The sequence below is a fragment of the Molossus molossus genome, unplaced genomic scaffold, assembly GCF_014108415.1.
Source record: "Molossus molossus isolate mMolMol1 unplaced genomic scaffold, mMolMol1.p scaffold_m16_p_1, whole genome shotgun sequence".
In the NCBI taxonomy this organism is placed as follows: Eukaryota; Metazoa; Chordata; class Mammalia; order Chiroptera; family Molossidae; genus Molossus; species Molossus molossus.
In genome coordinates, this window is record NW_023425344.1 from 181,327,242 (window position 1) to 181,346,129 (window position 18,888).

The window sequence follows — 18,888 nt, forward strand, 5'->3', positions numbered from 1 at the left end:
AAATAAATACTTTTAAAAAATAAATCCTCACCTGAGGATATTTTTATATTTATCATCAGATAGAATGGGAGGGAGGGAGAGAGAGAGAGGGAGAGAGAAACATCGATGTGAGAGAGACACATTGATTGGTTGCCTCCTGCACAACCCAGCCAGGGCTAGGGACGAACCGCAACTGAGGTACATCCCTTGACCTGAATTGAACCCATGACTTATTGGTCCATGGGCCGACACTCTAACCACTGAGCCAAACCAGCCAGGGCAATAAATAATTAATTTTTAAAATATTAATTAGCCACATAGTAAAGCATTCGGTGGGGAGCAAGGCTGGCTCCCAGGCTCATTTGAATTTGGCTTGAGAGAGCTGGGAAAGGAGCCTGGCTCAGCGTTTACCATGATAGAGAGTTCAGCTGGGGTGCAGACTCCTGAGCATGTGCCAGGGCTTGTGTGGTTTGAACTTTCTGCTGGCACCAAAGGAGTGAGCATCAGGGCTTTTTCATCAGCATGCACAAATGTAGGAAGAAAAGTGGGGCTTGAAAGCTCTTAACAGTCCATCAAAAACAAAGTTGATTTTTTTTTTTATTACACCATTTTTCCTACATGCTTCCCTGATGGATTGCACCTGTCAATCTGGCCAAGGAAAGAACTAAACTAGAAAATGGGGAGGGGGAAAGATACTGGACCATATGCAATGCAAGGGTGGTGGTAGTGGTAATAGCAATAATGAAAAGGAGGAGGAAGAGAAGAAAATGGATAAAGGAGAAGGAGAGGGGAACCATATGTATCATGTAAGTGGATCCCTGCACTCCCTTTCCCTGACATTAAAGTTGCCTTTCAAACCATTCCTTGAATCTGAGGCCTTTCACAGGTGGTCAGAACCAATCCTGTTAAATCCTATTTTCCCAATTAGTAAATAGCTACTATTTATCCAGCACTTATTATGACCCAGAGAATATGATAAAACACATTATTCCATCTAGTCATCACAAAATTATGAAGCGGATTTTGTTACCCCATATTTCAGATGAAGAAACAGGGGCTTAGAATGGTTCTGTATTTTGCACAAAGGTGCACAATGAATAAGTAGCAAGGCAAGGATTCGAACCCTGATCTGCCTGACTTCAGAACCTGTGTCCTTTTTTAAAAAAAAATTTTTTTCTTTATTGATTTTAGAGAGAGAAGAAGGGAGAGGGAGAGAGAGATGGAAACATTGATGAGAGAGAACATCAATTGGCTACTTCCTGCATGCCCCCCACTGGGGATTGGGCCCACAACCAGGGCATGTGCCCTGACCGAGAATTGAACTGGCGACCTCTTGGTGCGTGGGTTGACACTCAACCAGTGAGCCACACTGGCTAGCCTATTTCCTTCTAAGCAGTTATTTATTGAGGCCTTTGAATATTCAAGATACTGTGCTAAAGATGAAGGAAATGCAGAGATGAGCCCCTTGGGGGTCTTAAACAGTGAGTGGGGGGGACGTAAGTATACAACAACCACAATACAGGGCAGTAGTGTAATGGCCAAAGAAAGGTCAGGGTGGGGGTGGGGTGGACTAAGAGAAAGAAGGTTGCATCCTGCTGGCCTCAAGCAGGGATTTGTGTGTGTTAGATGAGCCCTGAAGGATGAGTTTCCAGTGGAGACAAGGAGTGAGGGAAGAGGGCAGTGCAACCAGGGGCTGGAGCACCCAGTGGTATTTGGAAAGCAGCTCACCACCTGGTTTGAGAGGAAAACAGCATGGGCACAGTTTGAGTAGTGGGGAATCCAACCTTATTGTAGGCTGTTTATATATGCATTTGAAGACATTAAATGTTTTTGAATAAGGGGTCAATATACAGAATGTATGCAGAACTCCTACAACTCAACAACCAAAAAACAAACAACCCAATTAAAAACTGGGAAAAGGATTCCATAGATAACTCTTCAAAGAAGATATACACATCTAACAAGCACATGAAAATATGTTCATTGTCACTAATTATTAGGTAAATGCAAATCAAAGTCACAGTGAGATACTACTTCATACCATTAAGATGGCTACTACAAAAACAAACACACAGACAAAAAACCACCCAGAATATAACAAGTGTTGGTGAGGATGTACAGAAACTGCAACACTTGTGCACCAATAATGGGAATGTAAATGGTACAGCCTCTATGGAAAACAGTATGACAGTTCATAAAAAAAATAAATAAAGTAAAATTACTGTCTGATCCACTTATGGGTGTATACCCAAAGAACTGAAAGCAGGAATCTGAGCAGAAGTTTATACATCTATGTTCATATTAGCATTATTCACATACAATAGCCAAAAGGTGGAAGCAACCCAAATGTTTATCAATACATGAATGGATAAACAAAATGTGGCATATACATACAGTGGAATATTATTTAGCCTTAAAAAGTAAGGAAATGCACCAAAAAGTAAGGAAATTCTGACACATGCTACAACATGGATGGACCATGAGGACATTATGCTAAGTGAAATAAGCCAATCACCAAAAGACAAATACTATATGATTTCACTAACCTGTAATACCTAGAGTAGACAAAATCACAGAGACAGATAGAAAAATGGTGGTTGCTAGGGAACGGGGGAGGAGGGAATGGGGAGTTGTTCTTTAAGGGGTCTAGAGCTTCAGTTTTGCAAGATGAAAAGAGTGCTGGACATTAATTGAACAAGAATGTGAATGTACTTAACACAACACTTAAAAATTGTTCAAATGGGCCCTGGCTGGGCGGCTTAATTGGTTGGAGCATTTCCCGTACACCAACAGGTTGTAGGTTCAATTCCCAATCAGGGCATGTACAGGAGGCAACTGATCGATGTTTCTCTCTCACATTGATACTTCTCTCTCTCTCTCTCTCAAAAGCAATAAAAACATATTTCCAGGCAAGGATTAAAAGAATATTTAGTAAAATTTTAAAAATATAATGGATAAGATAGTAAATTTTATGTCATGCATATTTTACCACAATTTAAAATTTTTACATTAAAGTTTTTGAGCAGTGAAAAATTAAACTTTGGTATGTAGAATAAATTTGAATAGATATAAAGAGGGATGATGAAAAGGTTGTTCTAGTCAAATAAAACGGTATTGAGGCCCACGACTAGGTAGAAATAATGGTGTTAGAAAGGAAAGGAGAGATGCTAGAGACACAGAGCTGTGACCACAGCTTTTTTCAGACTTCCTTCCTCAATATACCTGTACCTTTGGGTTTGGGAGTTCTGTTTCTTTTTAACATGCTGTTCTCCTGTTTTCTTTGATGTTTGCTTTTGTCAGTGTTATCTTAGCTTCTAGATGTCTAGGAGATAACATTTATCAGAGATCAAACTTCTGATAAATGTTATCTTTAACATTTGATAAATGTTATCAAATAATAGTTTGATAAATGTTATCTTAAAAACGTGTTGATTTGGTAGCAATAATTATAAAGGAGTGTTGGCCTGCTTTTGACATCAATTTATATTTCTATAAGTACATGAACTATTTCAAAACTAGTAGTTGTTTCTGAGTAAAATCTGAACCCAAGAACTATGATGAGAACATATAAATGATTATATGGCCCATAGGATGAGAGCTTCAAACCTTTATGTCCTCCTGACAGCTTGTGGTCATCAGTGACCCCCACATCAAGATTGATCCTGACTACTCAGTGTACGCTAAGGCCAAAGAACAGGGCTTCTTTGTGAAGAATCATAAAGGGGAAGACTTTGAAGGAATATGCTGGCCGGGTAAGAAATTACTTTATACACTTATTTCCCTTGTTCGGTCCCAATTAATGAAGGTTTCATGGCCGTTGTTCTTACTCCTTGCAGATATCTCTTGCTACATTTTAAGCACCTTTAAGAAAGAGAGAGTATTGTCTTCTTTTATATATGTCATAATACTGATACAATGTACTTTTTATACATTGATCAGTCATAGAGTGAATGAAAAACAAGCAAACGTCAGTGGCATGCTGTTTCTCTAAGCAAATAAAAATGAAAAGCCAGGGAATGAGAAAAGGAGAGGAGGAGAAAGAAAAAGGGCCCTGCCATTCTGCTTTGCCTTGTTACCCATACTTTTGACTTCCCAGACTTTCATGAGTGGCCTCAGCTGCCTCTGGTGACTCTAGATTTTTCATTTCAAAATTATTAGTTTAAAGCCTTGGTAGAGACTCCTCAAGGGCAAAAGGAAATCACCACTCTCTCATGTCATAGCACTCTCATAAATCCATGCACGGTAGAGAAACCCCATGCATTTCCCCCTTTTGTCAGTTATGAACACTTCTCTGTTCTCCTTAAGAACAGAGAGGTCACTGCAGAATACTTGCCATCCTTATTTGGGCTATCTCAGTGAGGGACAGGCTCCATCCTGATACTTGTTCACAGGCATGCCCCTGGGCCTCGGGGTTAAAAGGTCTAGTAGACTGTCACTGGAGTCCAGCATTGCCTTCCTTCTCTTCTCGCCAGACCATGCCTCTGAATCAGCTGTCTTTTCCATTTGATGCCCATTGACTACCGAGTTTTCACACCGATATTCCTCCTTACAACACATTTTACTTACTATGAGGACTGGTGCTTCTAACAGGCTGTCTACTCTTCTGCCTCTACAGGTCTCTCCTCTTACCTGGATTTCACCAATCCCAAAGTCAGAGAGTGGTACTCAGGTCTTTTTGCTTTCTCTGTGTATCAGGTTTGTTTTTATTTGTTTGCTCTTTCCTAGTTACTTGAAATGATGAAAGAAGGGGAAAAAAGTGGTTGACTAGAATCACTCCGTTTCATTAAATAGCCCCTGATAAATAATGCTTGTATGAAAGGGCAAGGGTGGAATCACGTTACAGACTCAGGTGGTTCCAGGAGAGGTGCCATGTGTATTAGTAAATGCACAAAGCTGTGGTTTTAACCTCTATTCTAGGAGACTCTATGATGTATCAAAGTACTTAGTAGTAGAGATTTATTATATTTTCAAATTACTTTAATTTTTTGTATAAAATAGCATTGTAACTATTATTTAAAGATGATAATGATATATGTGAAAATATCTTGCAAAGTATGTCATTAAAAGTAAGGTGTAATAATAAATCAATTCATAAAATCTTAATGAAAAACACAGAGAAAACTGGAGAGGCCACATTTAGAGAACTCTCTTCAACCAATTGAGATGAAGATAATAATGCCTAATATAAATTGAGTATTTGCTATGTGCCAAGCAGTGTGCTAAACACTTTCTGTGCATATACCATTTTATCTTCACTATAAACCTCTGAAGTTGGAACTATAATTGACTACTCCCACAGATGAGGAAATTGAGGCATGAACAAATTTAAAAACCTGCTAAGTTCACCTATCTAGTAAGTAAGCGGTGGACCCAAGATTTGAAGTCCATTCTGTTTGTCTCCCCAGCCCAGCTCTTAACCACTCAATGCTAGTCTCTGAGCACCACGTACTAGGACACAGAGAATAACCCAGAGCAGGGATGAACAACACTTGGGCCATATGCTCATTCATTTCCCTGCTGTCTATGGCTTTCACGCTGCCAGAGCAGAGTTGAGTTATAGAAAAAGAAGCCTTATGGCCTGCAAAGTTGAAAATCTGGCTTTTTCCAGAAAAAGATCACCATCCTTGCCCTAGAGGGTGCTAAAGAAGAACAGTCAAGATAGTTAAATGTTTGAAAACTATATAGGCTTGTTCATAGATGTACACATAGTTAGAAATAGTTAAAAGTAGAGTCCAAAGAAAACACACAAGCTTCCTTTAGGCATTTGAAAGAGTATCCTGTGGGTGAGGCAACAGTATTCTGTGGTATCCCAGAAGGCAAACTAGGCCCTGCGAGAGGGTGTTACCAGGAGCAGGACTTTCAGAAAATAATGAAATGAACTGCCTGAGGGACTCCTTGTCATTGTATCTTTTGAGTCAAATGCTGAGACCAGGGACTATAAAGGGATTGTAAGACCATGTTAACCAGATGACTCAACTGCCCCTTCCCACTCTATATTGACCAATTCTATGTAGAACACAAACTACAGATCATGCTAACAAGCAGGCATCTTAGCTGTCAAATTTTTCAAAGTCTTAGAGGGAAGGCCGAATTGTATCATGTACAACTACAATTGCCCTTCCCTCAGTTAAGAGTTGTAGCAGACGATGGATGACATAGAGCCTAGTTGTGAACATCCACATCCTTTCCTGTGGGGGTTCTCCAGGTAGATCTCCGAGCGAACTTGCTGGGGAATATGTACTTCACAGACAATAGAGCACAGCATTCTTTCATTCATCAGCAACTAAGTATTGAGAACCTTCTGTGGTTCAGGTACTGCTCTAGGTATTTGGATCTATCAATGAACTCACTGCCCAGTGGAGCTTTTTATTCTAGCAGTGGAGCAAAGGACAGAGCACAGATAATAAACATAATAAATAATAAATTAAATGGAGTAGGAAAGAGGAATAGGAGCAGTTGTCATATTAACATCATCACTGTAGAAGTATTATCTTGACCAAGATTTCTTTCCTAGGGATCTACTGACATTCTCTACATTTGGAATGACATGAATGAGCCCTCTGTCTTTAGAGGGCCAGAGAAAACCATGCAGAAGAATGCCATTCATCATGGCAACTGGGAGCACAGAGAACTTCACAATATCTATGGTTTTTATCAGGTAAGACATCCAAGAGGAAACCAACAGGGTACCCATGTGCCCTGCCTTTTGGGCTGAAAGTTATACTATTCTGTTCATTTCCTTTGTGTGTCCTGTCTGACAACTGCAGTGAGTCTTATCAAGTTATAGCCAATATACTTATTGCTCCCTTTGCATCTTTCTATAATGAACTTGATGAAGTCACAGATATTGTGAGATTAATGATAACATAGAAATATCTTCCTTGACAAGAGCCATTGGATACTACCTCAAAACTTTTATTGAAATAAGCAGTAAATACATAAAGGCAATTAAATGTTTTGAAATTTCACAAATGTCTAAATACATTAAGTCTTACATTTATACCAGGGTAAGTAAGATTTAGAATACACATATACAATTTTAATAAATACGCTATTTAAACATAGAAAAGTTCCTTAAGTACTTAGCTTTCTCGATAGAAAGTGATAGAATTGTCTTCCATCTAAAAGACTTGGTACTCACTGGCCCTAATTTATACCCATGGTTCTCTGTTATTTTTAGAATGTAACTGTTTTTATGGCCCTCCCACCAACTGGTATTTTCCAGTGGGAGCTGCTGGCTAGATATAGTGTGGTTTTCAGGTAGGATGTGTTTAGTTCTATAACAACTTCTTGCTATAATTGCAAACTACTTTAGAAAATTTTCTTATGCAGGCCAGGGCCAGTCACTTAACCTCACTGAATCTCTTGTTTTTTTCATTAATGAAGACTATCTCAGAGGCTGTTGTGTAGATGATAAGAGGAAATTTTATAAAATGCCTAATAATAGTAAGCACCAAATAAATGCTAGCTTATTATTTACTATTATTTTATTGCTATTTTAATCAAATAAATTTTTCATTCTTTTAATAAGGGAGTTTAGAGTAGTTTCATTACATCATGAAAATTGCTTGATGGATTTATTTTAATATTTTCCATTCCTACCTATTTACTTTTCACATGTTAAATAGTATATTGGGGATGTCTACACAATGCCCTCATCCAGTCATCTGTTTGAAATTTTTCTCTTTTGACTTTATAGCAAAAGGCTACTGCAGAAGGACTGATACAACGATCTAAGGGAAAGGAGAGACCCTTTGTTCTTACACGTTCTTTCTTTGCTGGATCACAAAAGTATGGTAAGGAATGGCTCAGATGATCAGCTTAAAAACACAAGTCTTTATAGAGCTGTTAATGCTTTCCTTTTCAGTAGCCATTGTGCAGTAGCCTTAGATGTGCTCTAAAATGTGTATTTTGTCCTATGAGCAGGGAAAACCAATTTTAATCAAGTTTAGTTACTCACTTCCCACTAAAGAAATGACCGCTTAATTGTTGGGTGAATGATTTCAGAGTATCTCAGTTTGCTGGGATGGTCATCTCTGATCCTGTTTCTTTGATTTATCAAAACCAGGGAAAATGTGCTTCCTTCAACCACCTGTTCCACTGAGCAATATGGCTTAAAATAGACCTGGCTGGTGCTTGTGGTCAGGGTCATCTATAACCGGATCTGGTTTACTAGCTAATGCAGATCTAGTTCAACTTAACCACCCTGTGGCAGGAAGGCTATTTTAAGTCCTCTGATCTTGCATAAATAACTGGGAGCTTAGGTCCTAGTTTGAAAAATCCAGCCTTTTCTGTACTATAGGCATTACCAGGCCTCCTACTCCACCCCTGCAAACCTGTCCCTGTGGGGCTCAAGAAAAGACCATATAAAATATTGTCATCTCAAGCAAAGGTTCATGTACAGAGATGCTCACCACAGTTAGTTCTTGAAACAAAAAAGAAAGAAAATCCAAACATGTAAGGGAATAGTTATAAAACTATAGTATATTTATGTTAGACTGTCATAAAGCTATTTAAAATAGCCTTAATTGCATGAGAAAATGTTTGACATTATGATAAATGGAAAAAAAAAAAGAATTCCTAAATGTTTATATATTATCCCTATTTTTGTGCATATATAATATATAATATACATTGCTATGTATATTAATCTAAGTAAGTACAGTACCTTGGTGATTATAAGTGATTTTAATTCTCTTCTGTTTACCTATCTCTATTTGCCAAATTCTCTACAAGCATCATTTGTAGTCACTAAAAAAATTAAGTATTTTTAATGAAAGCATTTATAAGTAGTAGTTAACAAAAAATATACATTCTGAGTAATCTTTGTTGGCCTACTGCCTAGTCCTTGGTACTTTGTGTGAAGATATCAGCTTTGCCCCAAAGAATAGCGAGTGAAGCTGTACAGAATTCACTATTGTGTTGTCATGTGCTGAGAGCAATAGCCAGAGAGCACTTCTGACTAAACACCCATGAAAAACATGAAAACATCTATATGTTTACATGAACTTGCTTTTTTTTTTTTTTTTTTTGCTTTTTGAACTTACTTTCTTGATGAGAATGCCATCATGTGGATTTCAAAATATTTATGTAAATGTAAACATATTTTATTTGAAGTTAAGGAGAAACTATTAGAGTACTGTTTAAAAACAACAGTCCCTTGGGGGTGGGAATGAAGATAGATAGATAGATAGATAGATAGATAGATAGATAGATAGATAGATAGATAATTTTTTTTTCCTTGCTGGCCATAATTTTTCTCCCCTATATGGCCTAAAATTTATATAGAAGACTAAAACAAAAAATAGCTACCAAAACTATTTTGCTACCAAAACAGACAAAAATGCTTCAGGAGTAATCTAGATACAGTAAAATAAGATTGCTCTCTTTTAGAGATCTCTTTAGTGGTATATCATCTATCTTCACGAACTCCTACCAACTACACACTGAATAAGAGCACTGACTTTAGAGTCAGACCACTTGAGCTCAAATCCTGCCTCTACCACATAGTATCTCTGTAACTCTGGGTAGAGTATAATACCCGCTGTTTGCCATATTTCCGTCATCTGTAAAATGGAGTTACTAATAGTGTTTACCTGGTAGGGTCTTTGTGATGATTAAATGGGATAATATAACCAAAGTAGCTCAGTAGGGGCTTGATAAATGATAACCGGTGTTACTGCTGTTGTTATTATGTCTCCCCTACATGGTCCGTACCACTCTTCTCAAGTCATAGAGGGTTTTTGGGGGTGGGGGCGGTGGTGAGGGGAAATAGGCATATAGTTCAGTGGAAAGGAATAGAAAATCCAGATGGAGACCAACATATATATGATCAATTAGTTTCCACCATATTCACCAAGGCAATTCAGTGGAGAAAAGGGGTTGTTTTTGTGTGTGTGTGTTTTTTTTAATTGATGGTGCTGGAACAATAGACTATCATGTGGCGGGGTTAGGGAGAGAAGAACCTCAACCCTTACCTCACACCACACACAAAAAGTAACTCAAAATAGAATACAGACCTAAGTTATAAAAGCTAAAACAAACAGACAGATAACTTATAAAAGGAAACATAGAAGAAAATCTTTGTGACTTTGAGATAGGCCAAGATCACTTGAATAGAACACAAAAAGCATAAACCATAAAAGAAAAAAAAAGATACATTGAACTTCATCAAAATTAGAAACTTCTACCCTTTCAAAGATATTGTTAATAAAATGAAAAGCCACAGATTAAAAGAAAATATTTGTAATATACATCTCTGTCTGTCAAAAGACTTGTATCCAGCATATATGAAGAACTTTTACAATGAAATACTTTTTAAAAATCTGCTTTTAAAAATGAACAAAAGATTTGGATACTCTGCAAAAGAAGACATGAATGATCAGTAAATAAATGAAAAGATGCTCAATATCATTAGTCATTAGGGAACTATAAATTAAAACCACAGACACCATTACAAACCCATTACAGTGACTAGAATTAAAAAGACTGACACTACCAAGTATTGACAAAGGATGTAGAGCAACTGAAACTTTCATCTATTGAGAATTTAAAATAGTACAACTTTGCTAAATGATTTGGAATTTTTCTTAAATTGTTAAATATACACTGAGCATGGACCCATCAACTCCCCTCCCAGGTATTTACCCAAGAGAAATGAAAACATGCCACATAAAGATTTGTATACAAATGTTTATAGTGGCTTTGTTTATAATAGTGCAAACTTGGACTGAATCCAAATGTCCATCAATAGGTGAATGTATAAACAACTTACAATGTATCCTTACTATGGAACACTACTCAGCAAATAAAAAGGAGTAAACTATAATATTATGCTGAGTGAAAAAAGATAGAACACAAAAGAGTATATATTATATTTCCATTTATATGAAATTATAGAAAAAACTAATTTATAGCCATAGAAATCAAATCAGTGGTTGGGTAGGGTTAGGGAGTAATTGACTGCAAAGATGTGAACTTTTGCTGTTACAGAAATCTATCTAATTCTGGGATTTAGAAGCCAGTATCATGATGTACACATTTTTAAAACTCACTAAAGTCTTCACTTAAAATAGGTACATTTATTGTATGTAAATTATATCTGAGTAAAGTTGATTCTTAAAAATGTCCCTCCTAAAATCAGACTTCAGTTGACTTCAAAAATAAGTGTAATTTCAGAATATTTTCACAAGTTGTTATGTCAATTTTAATAACTTTTTTACATTAGAAAATTAACATATCTTCACTGTGGAACACCAGAATTTGTATATTTTAAGTTAAGGAAGAAATGTTTTCCTTTAATTAATTTGTCTATTGCAAATAAGGAATCTAAATATAAAATCAAGGGCATGAGCTGATTTTTTTTTAATACCTTGTTACTGGTGTCCAAAGGTGCTGTGTGGACAGGAGACAACAGAGCAGAATGGAGTTACCTGAAAATTTCTATCCCTATGTTACTCACGCTCAGCATTACTGGGATCTCCTTTTGTGGAGGTAAGATGATATCCTCGGGCTTGAAGTTAGAGAAAATAAAAAGTAAGGGTGTTTTCGTCAAAGCTGGTCATGAATCCCTTTTCATTGGTTGTTTTGGGCAGGGATAAACATGGGAAAGAGAAAATGAGGACAGTAAAGGGGAGCAGATTAGGAGAGAAAGGGTAGCTACAGAGCTGTCGGTGTCTTATATGGATTAAAGACATAAAGTCAGAAAGGGAGCCAGAGTGCTACTTTCCCTCATTCTCTATTGCTTTCTCCTTAACCACTCTTGGTAACTGAGTATCTCTTCCTGAAACATGCCTTTTCTTCTTCTTCTTTTTTTAAAATTTATCTTTATTGTTGAAAGTATTACAGATGGCCCCCCCCCTTTGAAAAATGGAAAGAACTACAAAGAATTTTGCAAATCAGAAACCCACTTTACAGAAATCCTCTTTACTCAGCAAGTTTAAAATTCTGTGACATATTTTTACTGTTAAAAAGAAAAAGACATACTCTTGGGAAAGATAAATTTAGTTAAAATAAGATTCTCAAATGGGCTGCCTTCCCAAATCTTAATAATTCTCTGCAGATGAGAGATCTCAGTATGGAAGGTGCTCAGCATAGGTGCAGTTCCAGCTGCTCCTTGTTTTCTGTAGGAACAGTAGTGACTTCTATCACTTTTTGATAGGTGTGTTTTTATGGCATTGGTCTACATACAAGGAATATGTATCCTGCTTAATCACTAAACATGAAATTCTGCTTAAACCTCTAATTCTTATCTGTTTCTCTCTAGTTAGTTCTGTAATTTTTATCTTGCTTTAGCTGTTGCTTTCAAAGAAAATCAATTGCCAACCCTCCACCTCTCCCCCTCTCCCCATAAATACAGACATCAAATCAGGCAGACATTTTGCTATTTCTGGATTACCTGGGTTCAGGAACATACCTAAATCTTGATCTTGCAGTAAAGCCTTTGACCTTTGACAAGAATAGAATGTAAAGGGAGCATACTGTCAGATCCCTAAACAGGATTTTTTCACTGTGTGCTCCCTAATTTGAGGTCACAGTTTTAGCCTGTCATTTTGATTGCACACACAGCATTTTTCTCCTGTCAGTCTTCAAGGCCTTGTTTTACTTGCGTGCATCATTACAAGCCTGGTTGCCTCACAAGCTTTTCCTTGCCTAATGAATCAGCTGATGTTGGCGGCTTCATCGGGAATCCAGAGGCAGAGCTGCTGGTGCGTTGGTACCAGGCCGGGGCCTACCAGCCCTTCTTTCGCGGCCACGCCACCATAAACAGCAAGCGACGGGAACCCTGGCTCTTTGGGAAGGAACACACCCGGCTCATCAGAGAGGCCATCAGAGAACGTTATGCCCTTCTGCCCTATTGGTATTCTCTGTTCTACCGTGCACACATGACATCCGAACCCATCATGAGGTAAATCAACTTCACTTGTCAGAGGCCCTGCAAACAATCTAACAAACCCCTGGGGAATGGAGTAACTGCACAGTGATTTCAAGAGAAAAGGTAAAGGCAAGCCATGTGTTTAATCAAGTGTCACTCGGCTTATTGCGCACCCACCATGAGCAGGTGCTGGCAGATGAGGTAGCAGAAGATAACTAGATCTTCTGCTCCTTTGTGATTCAAGTGTTAGTATTTGATATGAGACCGAAATGGAGCCTTCAAAGAAGGCTCCATTTGTAATGACTTTGTAACTGAATTCATTCAGTGTTTAACCCACAAGCATCCTCTCATGAAGCACAATGTATTCTGCTAGCCTTAGGCTCTATCTTACCCTTATGGCTAAACTGTTCCAAGTTTGAGGTGAACATTTTTCCTGGTGTATAAATTATATTCTAATTCTATTTGGAAGGCAGATATGAAAAACCAGTGTTCTGGGTTAGAGGAGGACTCACACAGAGATGCACGTAGTTACATCAAGACTTCTGAATCAGCTGTCTCTAAACCTGGCCCACATCAGAATCACCTGGGAGCTCTTTAAAAATACAGATTCCAAGGCCATACCTCCAGACCTACTAGGAATCTCTTTTGGTTGGTCCCAGAGATCTATATTTGTTAGAAGTTTCCCTGTGATTCTAGACATCAGCCAGCTTCAGAGACCACTGCTTTGTAACCATTTTCAGTAGGAAAGGAAATACATTATTACAAAGACTAGTGAATAAACTAAAAATAAGTCTCTTATTCAAAATATCTTCTCCTCATGAAATTGAAAAATATTATAAGAACCATTAAGTTAATATTCAGATACTAAAGATACTAAGATATTTTTAGATATTAAAAGTTTTCTTTACAAACCCAAATGCCTTCTAGATAGTTGTGCACAACAATAACAATAAAACAAAAACTATACAACAGTTTCTCCAACCTCCAAAAATGTTGCCAGCTTGAAAACCAGAAACAGTTTTTTTCACTTAAACAGGTAATTAAGGATGCATGAAAGGCAGTGGCAGCATGAAAAAAATAGCACAGATTTTATATCACTACAAAATGGTTTTAAAATTTGTTTTACACCAGACATGTTAGGCATTTGGACTTGCACCAAACTCTGATTCTGCCTGTCAGAGCAGTATTTATTTATTGTTCAACAATCAGAAGGAAAAATTGCAGGTACCAGAATTCTCTATCATTCATTGGAACATTTAAGTGAATTGATAGCTCTTTCACATAAGAAAAATACAAATAATCAGAAATTGCTCACAAAATCTTGAGATATCTGAAAAGAGTCTTGGCTCATTGGCTTTTTCCAGTTTCCTTTGAATAGTTACAAAACTGAAAGTATAAGTGATTGAATTGTTATAAAACATCTAATGACATTGAAGAAAGATTTTTTTTTTTCCTTACCCCAGGCCTCTGTGGGTAGAGTTCCCTGATGAATTAGAGACTTTTGGTATGGAAGATGAATACATGCTGGGTAAGTATTTCTTGATTAATTATAGTTATGATAAATACTGTACTTATGTTCTTGTTATATTTTCTAGTGTTAAAGCACTATTTAAAAAATCCCTAATTTCAAGAAAGCTAGCCCTGGCCAGTTTGGCTCAGCAGTTAGAGTGTCGGCCTGTGGTCCAGAGAGACCTGGGTTCAGTTCCTGCTAGGGGCACGTACCTCAGTTGCAGTTTGTCCCCGGCCCCAGTTGGGGTTGTGCAGGTGGCAGCCAGTCAGTGTGTCTCTTTCACATCAATGTTTCTCTCTCCCTCCCTCTCTGTCTGAAGATGAATGCAAAAATGTCCTCGGGTGAGGATGAAAAAAAAAAAAGAAAGCTAAAAACAGAAAAGAAATTTCATTTTAGTGGGATCATAGCTATTATATTGTCATGTACCACCTCTCATATTAACTTTAAATTAATCCATTATATTTGCAAATGCTATTTATATTCTTGTTCTGGGTCCACTCCTAAGCCTTGTGATACCATTAAAGGAAAGGGAATTAGAAAAAAGTAGACCTGATAGTTGTAGTAAAGACCAAAGGAACTTACTTATTTAATATGCAAAAAAGGATTGGAGGCAGGGGTAGTGGCCTCTTCTTCAACAAGTGTTAACCACCAAATCAAAAATGTGGAAGTCTATTATCTTGATTATAGGGCTCAAAAAGCCATGCTCAACAAAAAGTTGCCCAAAAGGTGGACCTTGAGAGAGTGAAAACTCCAAAATATAAAATACCTTGCTCTTTATTTAATTAATTATTTTTTATCCTCACCCGAGGACATCTTTCCATATTTTGTTCAGATAGAGTGGAAGGGAGAGAGAAAGAGAGAGAGAGAAACATCGATGCGAAAGGGACACATCAAGTGGCTGCCACCTGCACGACCCAACCAGGGCCAGGTACAAACTGCAACCGAGGTACGTGCCCTTAGCGGGAACTGAACCTGGGTCTCTGTGGACCACAGGCCAATGCTCTAACCGCTGAGCCAAACCGGCCAGGGCTAAAATACCTTGCTCTTTAGGTCTCCACCCATCCTTAGGTCTCAGTTGAAATAGCCACTTTCTTGGAAAAAATTTTTCTGACCAAACTTGCTTTCTAGTCTGACCAAAGTTACAAATTCCACCTACTTAAATCCAAGTCAGTCCCTCCTATTACATAACTTTTATTTTATTTTGTACTTTGCCTTTTTGGTATTTGCCTGAACTCTAATTAATTTGTAATTACTTATTCAATATCTGTCTTCATTGACTGTAAACTCCATGAGAGTAGGGACCATGTCTGCCTTATTTGCCACTATATCCCCAGACACTCAATAAATATTTGTTGAATTTAAGAGTGAATTCATAAATGGATGAATTTTACACACATATGATGCCAAGGTCAAAACAAAATTAGTAGATTGTGTTTAGGAGAATTTTAGCCTTCCCAATGATAATTGCCCAAGGAAGAAGACCTCAGTGTCCACGCGGACCACACTTCGGGATAACAGTTGTAGGCTCACCATCACCAACTTCACTTACAGCAAACAGCAAAGCACTTGGAGAAGTGCAATGGTGCTTCCAGACTACTGACACACTAGCAGTTATGTCAGCGGAAAGGGACTGGGCCCGGAACTGGTCTGTGTGGGGCCAGCTTGTAGTGTGTGGGTTCTTGACTTTGTGCAGTAAAGAGTTCACAATATGAGTCCAGGTGATTTTGAGAGTACATTTATTTAAGCTGGGAACAATGAAACAAAAGAAGGGCCTAGGATAGAAGAAGCAACAGGAGAGAGCCTAGGTGGTGCTCTGCTTTGGCTCCCTAGAAACTTTATAGGGCTCTCTGGACTCACTGAGAAGTAAAAGTCACAGTGACAGAAGTAAGCCAAGGTGGACAGCTATTAGCTCACTTAAAAGTCAGAGAAAAGGGACCCTAAGAAGCCTGAAACACCAATCAGAAAGAATACATGTACCCCCATGTTCGTAGCAGCACTATTTACAATAGCTAAGATCTGGAAACAGCCCAAGTGTCCATCAGTAGACGAATGGATAAAAAAGCTGTGGTACATATACACAATGGAGTACTACGCAGCTGTAAGAAAGAAAGATCTCTTATCCTTTGAGATGACATGGAGGGACCTGGAAAGTATCATCCTAAGTGAAACAAGCCAAACAGAGAAAGACAAGTATCATATATGATCTCACTTATTTGTGGAATATAATGAACATAACAGTCTGAGGAATGGGGTAGTCCCAGAGACGTGGAAGTGGAGTACAGACTGACAATCCCCAGAAGAGGGGGTGGTGGGGGAGAGATAAACCACAGAACTTATATGCATGTGTGCATGAACAATGGACATGGACAACAAAGCTGGGGACAGGGCAGGGAGGGAGAAGGAGGGGGGAATCAGTGGGGGGAAAAGGAGAAACATCTGTAACAAAAATAAATAAATAAATAATTTTTTTAAAAAGGTCAGAGAAAAGGGGATGTTAGAGAAAGGTTCATGGGGTTACCCCATGAAGAACTGCCACTGCCTGCTGCTCCCCTGGTTGCAAGTCTTGCCAGGATGCTTAGAGCTTAGGTACATGCCTGACGAAGAAACAGGGAAGAAAGGTGTGGGATCCAGCTAGCTTACTTTACCTTGAGGGGTTTCATCTGTTTTCTGAAGGCAGGGAATTTTAGAGGAGGTCGAAGGGGAGGATCTCAATAGAACATTCATTGGCTTTCTAGGTGTGTCCTTTCAGGGTTGTGGTTTCCACTGATCAGTCGGTGCTAGGGGAGGGGATTAATAGTCATTGCATCTGGTCCTGATGTCAGGCAGGTGTTGCTCTATTTGGTTTTGCTGCTTTTCTGGCCTGGAGCTGAAACACAACTGAGGCCTATATGTTGTTTCTAGTTTGACCAACAGATCCGAGGCTTTGTTCCAAAGATTATTTGTTGGGTTAGAACTTCATTGTCCTGAGGGCCCAGTGCTTAAGGGAGTGGTTGTACAAGGGCTTGTATAGGAGTCACATGAGGCTATTCTCCCGCCCTTTTTTGTTCCTCCTCTAAGGGGGTCTAAAACCACATGACTAGCAACACGCCAGGGGAAGAAAGGTCAGGAGAGGGCTTGAACCATATGACCAGCAATATGAAAGGTCAGGGAGTTTAAACCACATGACCAGTGATATGCTAGGGGAAGAAAGGTCACCCTGGGGCAAGGTCCTTATTTTCCCAATTTTGCCCATTGCTAGGCACCCAGGGCTTTTGCCCTGGTGACCTTCTGTACCTGGTCCATCATCCTTGCTCTGCTATGTCTGTCTAACTGCCTACCACAGTTATGCACAAAAAGAGACTGTGGGTCCTTCCCTAGAATCTCAATATACTATAAGTGAAGTAATGATAGGCAACAATGCAGTCACCTCCATGAGCACCTGTCCTCTTTCTAGCAAAGCATCTCCGATGAATCATTGGTTCAACTCACCAGGTCTCTACCTTTAAGAAATTCACAGTCTAGTGGAAGTAGGGTACAGACTGACAACCCTCAGAAGAGGGAGTGGTGGGGGAAGGAAAGAGATAAACCACAGAAATTATGTGCATGTACTCATAACCAATTGACACAGACAACAAAGCCGGGGACAGGGTAGGGGGAATGGGGAGGAGGGTGTCAATGGGGGAAAAAAGGAGAAACATCTGTAACAAACATAAATTAATTAAAAAAAAAGAAATTCACAGTCTAGTGGTCCTTAAAACCACAGAAGCACTCAATTAAAAGAAAAGGAGTTTTCAGGCCCCTTATACTAGTATTCAGCCTTATTTCTTCTCCATTTTTCAGGAAGTGCTCTATTGGTTCATCCAGTCACAGAGCCAAAAGCTACTGTGGTTGATGTGTTTCTGCCAGGATCAAGTGAGGTAAGAGTAAATGACAGTCACATACTTTTTTAAAATATGTTTTATTTTTTAGAGAGAGAGGGAAAGGGAGAGGGAGAGAGAAATAGAAACATCGATATGAGAGAGAAACATGATCAGCTACCTCCTGCATACTCCCTACTAGAGATGGAGCCCAAAGCCCAGGCATGTGCCCTGACCAGGAATTGAACTGGGACCTCTCAGTCCATGAGACAACACTCAATTCACAGCCACACTGGCCAGGCGACAGTCACATATATTATATGTCTCATATCTCATCCCTCATTCTGATGAATTAGCCACTGTTAGGAAATAGATTTCTTCATCATGCAGTTGTGAAGACAGCCCAAACGACTATAGCAACTATAGATTCTTGTAAGTCATGACTACTGTCCTCAGAGGTCAAGAAACCTAATGGAAGAGCAGGGAGAAAGATGAATGGGTGGTGACAGCAAGGAGGATCAGAATGGTTCTTTATCTTCACATTGACTTGTGTAGTAGCTCCTTATAAACACATTGAGGTTTTAGGTAGGAAGAAATCTTTAGTCTATTAAGAGGTATCAAACTCTGGGGGAAACAAGCATAAAAAGACTTTGCTCTTTGGTTCTGGCTCTATCTATATCCTGAGTTTT

The 18,888-nt window shown here is 38.6% G+C and overlaps 1 protein-coding gene across 2 annotated transcripts in view; it reads left to right on the top strand.

Moving 5' to 3' along the window:
- The window catches only part of GANC (glucosidase alpha, neutral C), a 92,258-nt gene that overhangs the window by 55,676 nt on the left and 17,694 nt on the right, over positions 1 to 18,888 (top strand). For both annotated transcript variants that reach the window (XM_036264499.1, XM_036264500.1), the window contains exons 12-19: positions 3,605 to 3,731; positions 4,595 to 4,674; positions 6,494 to 6,637; positions 7,679 to 7,775; positions 11,371 to 11,472; positions 12,643 to 12,886; positions 14,317 to 14,381; positions 18,183 to 18,259. In XM_036264499.1, the coding sequence (XP_036120392.1) occupies positions 3,605 to 3,731; positions 4,595 to 4,674; positions 6,494 to 6,637; positions 7,679 to 7,775; positions 11,371 to 11,472; positions 12,643 to 12,886; positions 14,317 to 14,381; positions 18,183 to 18,259 (936 nt within the window). The remainder of the gene's footprint in view (positions 1 to 3,604; positions 3,732 to 4,594; positions 4,675 to 6,493; positions 6,638 to 7,678; positions 7,776 to 11,370; positions 11,473 to 12,642; positions 12,887 to 14,316; positions 14,382 to 18,182; positions 18,260 to 18,888) is intronic.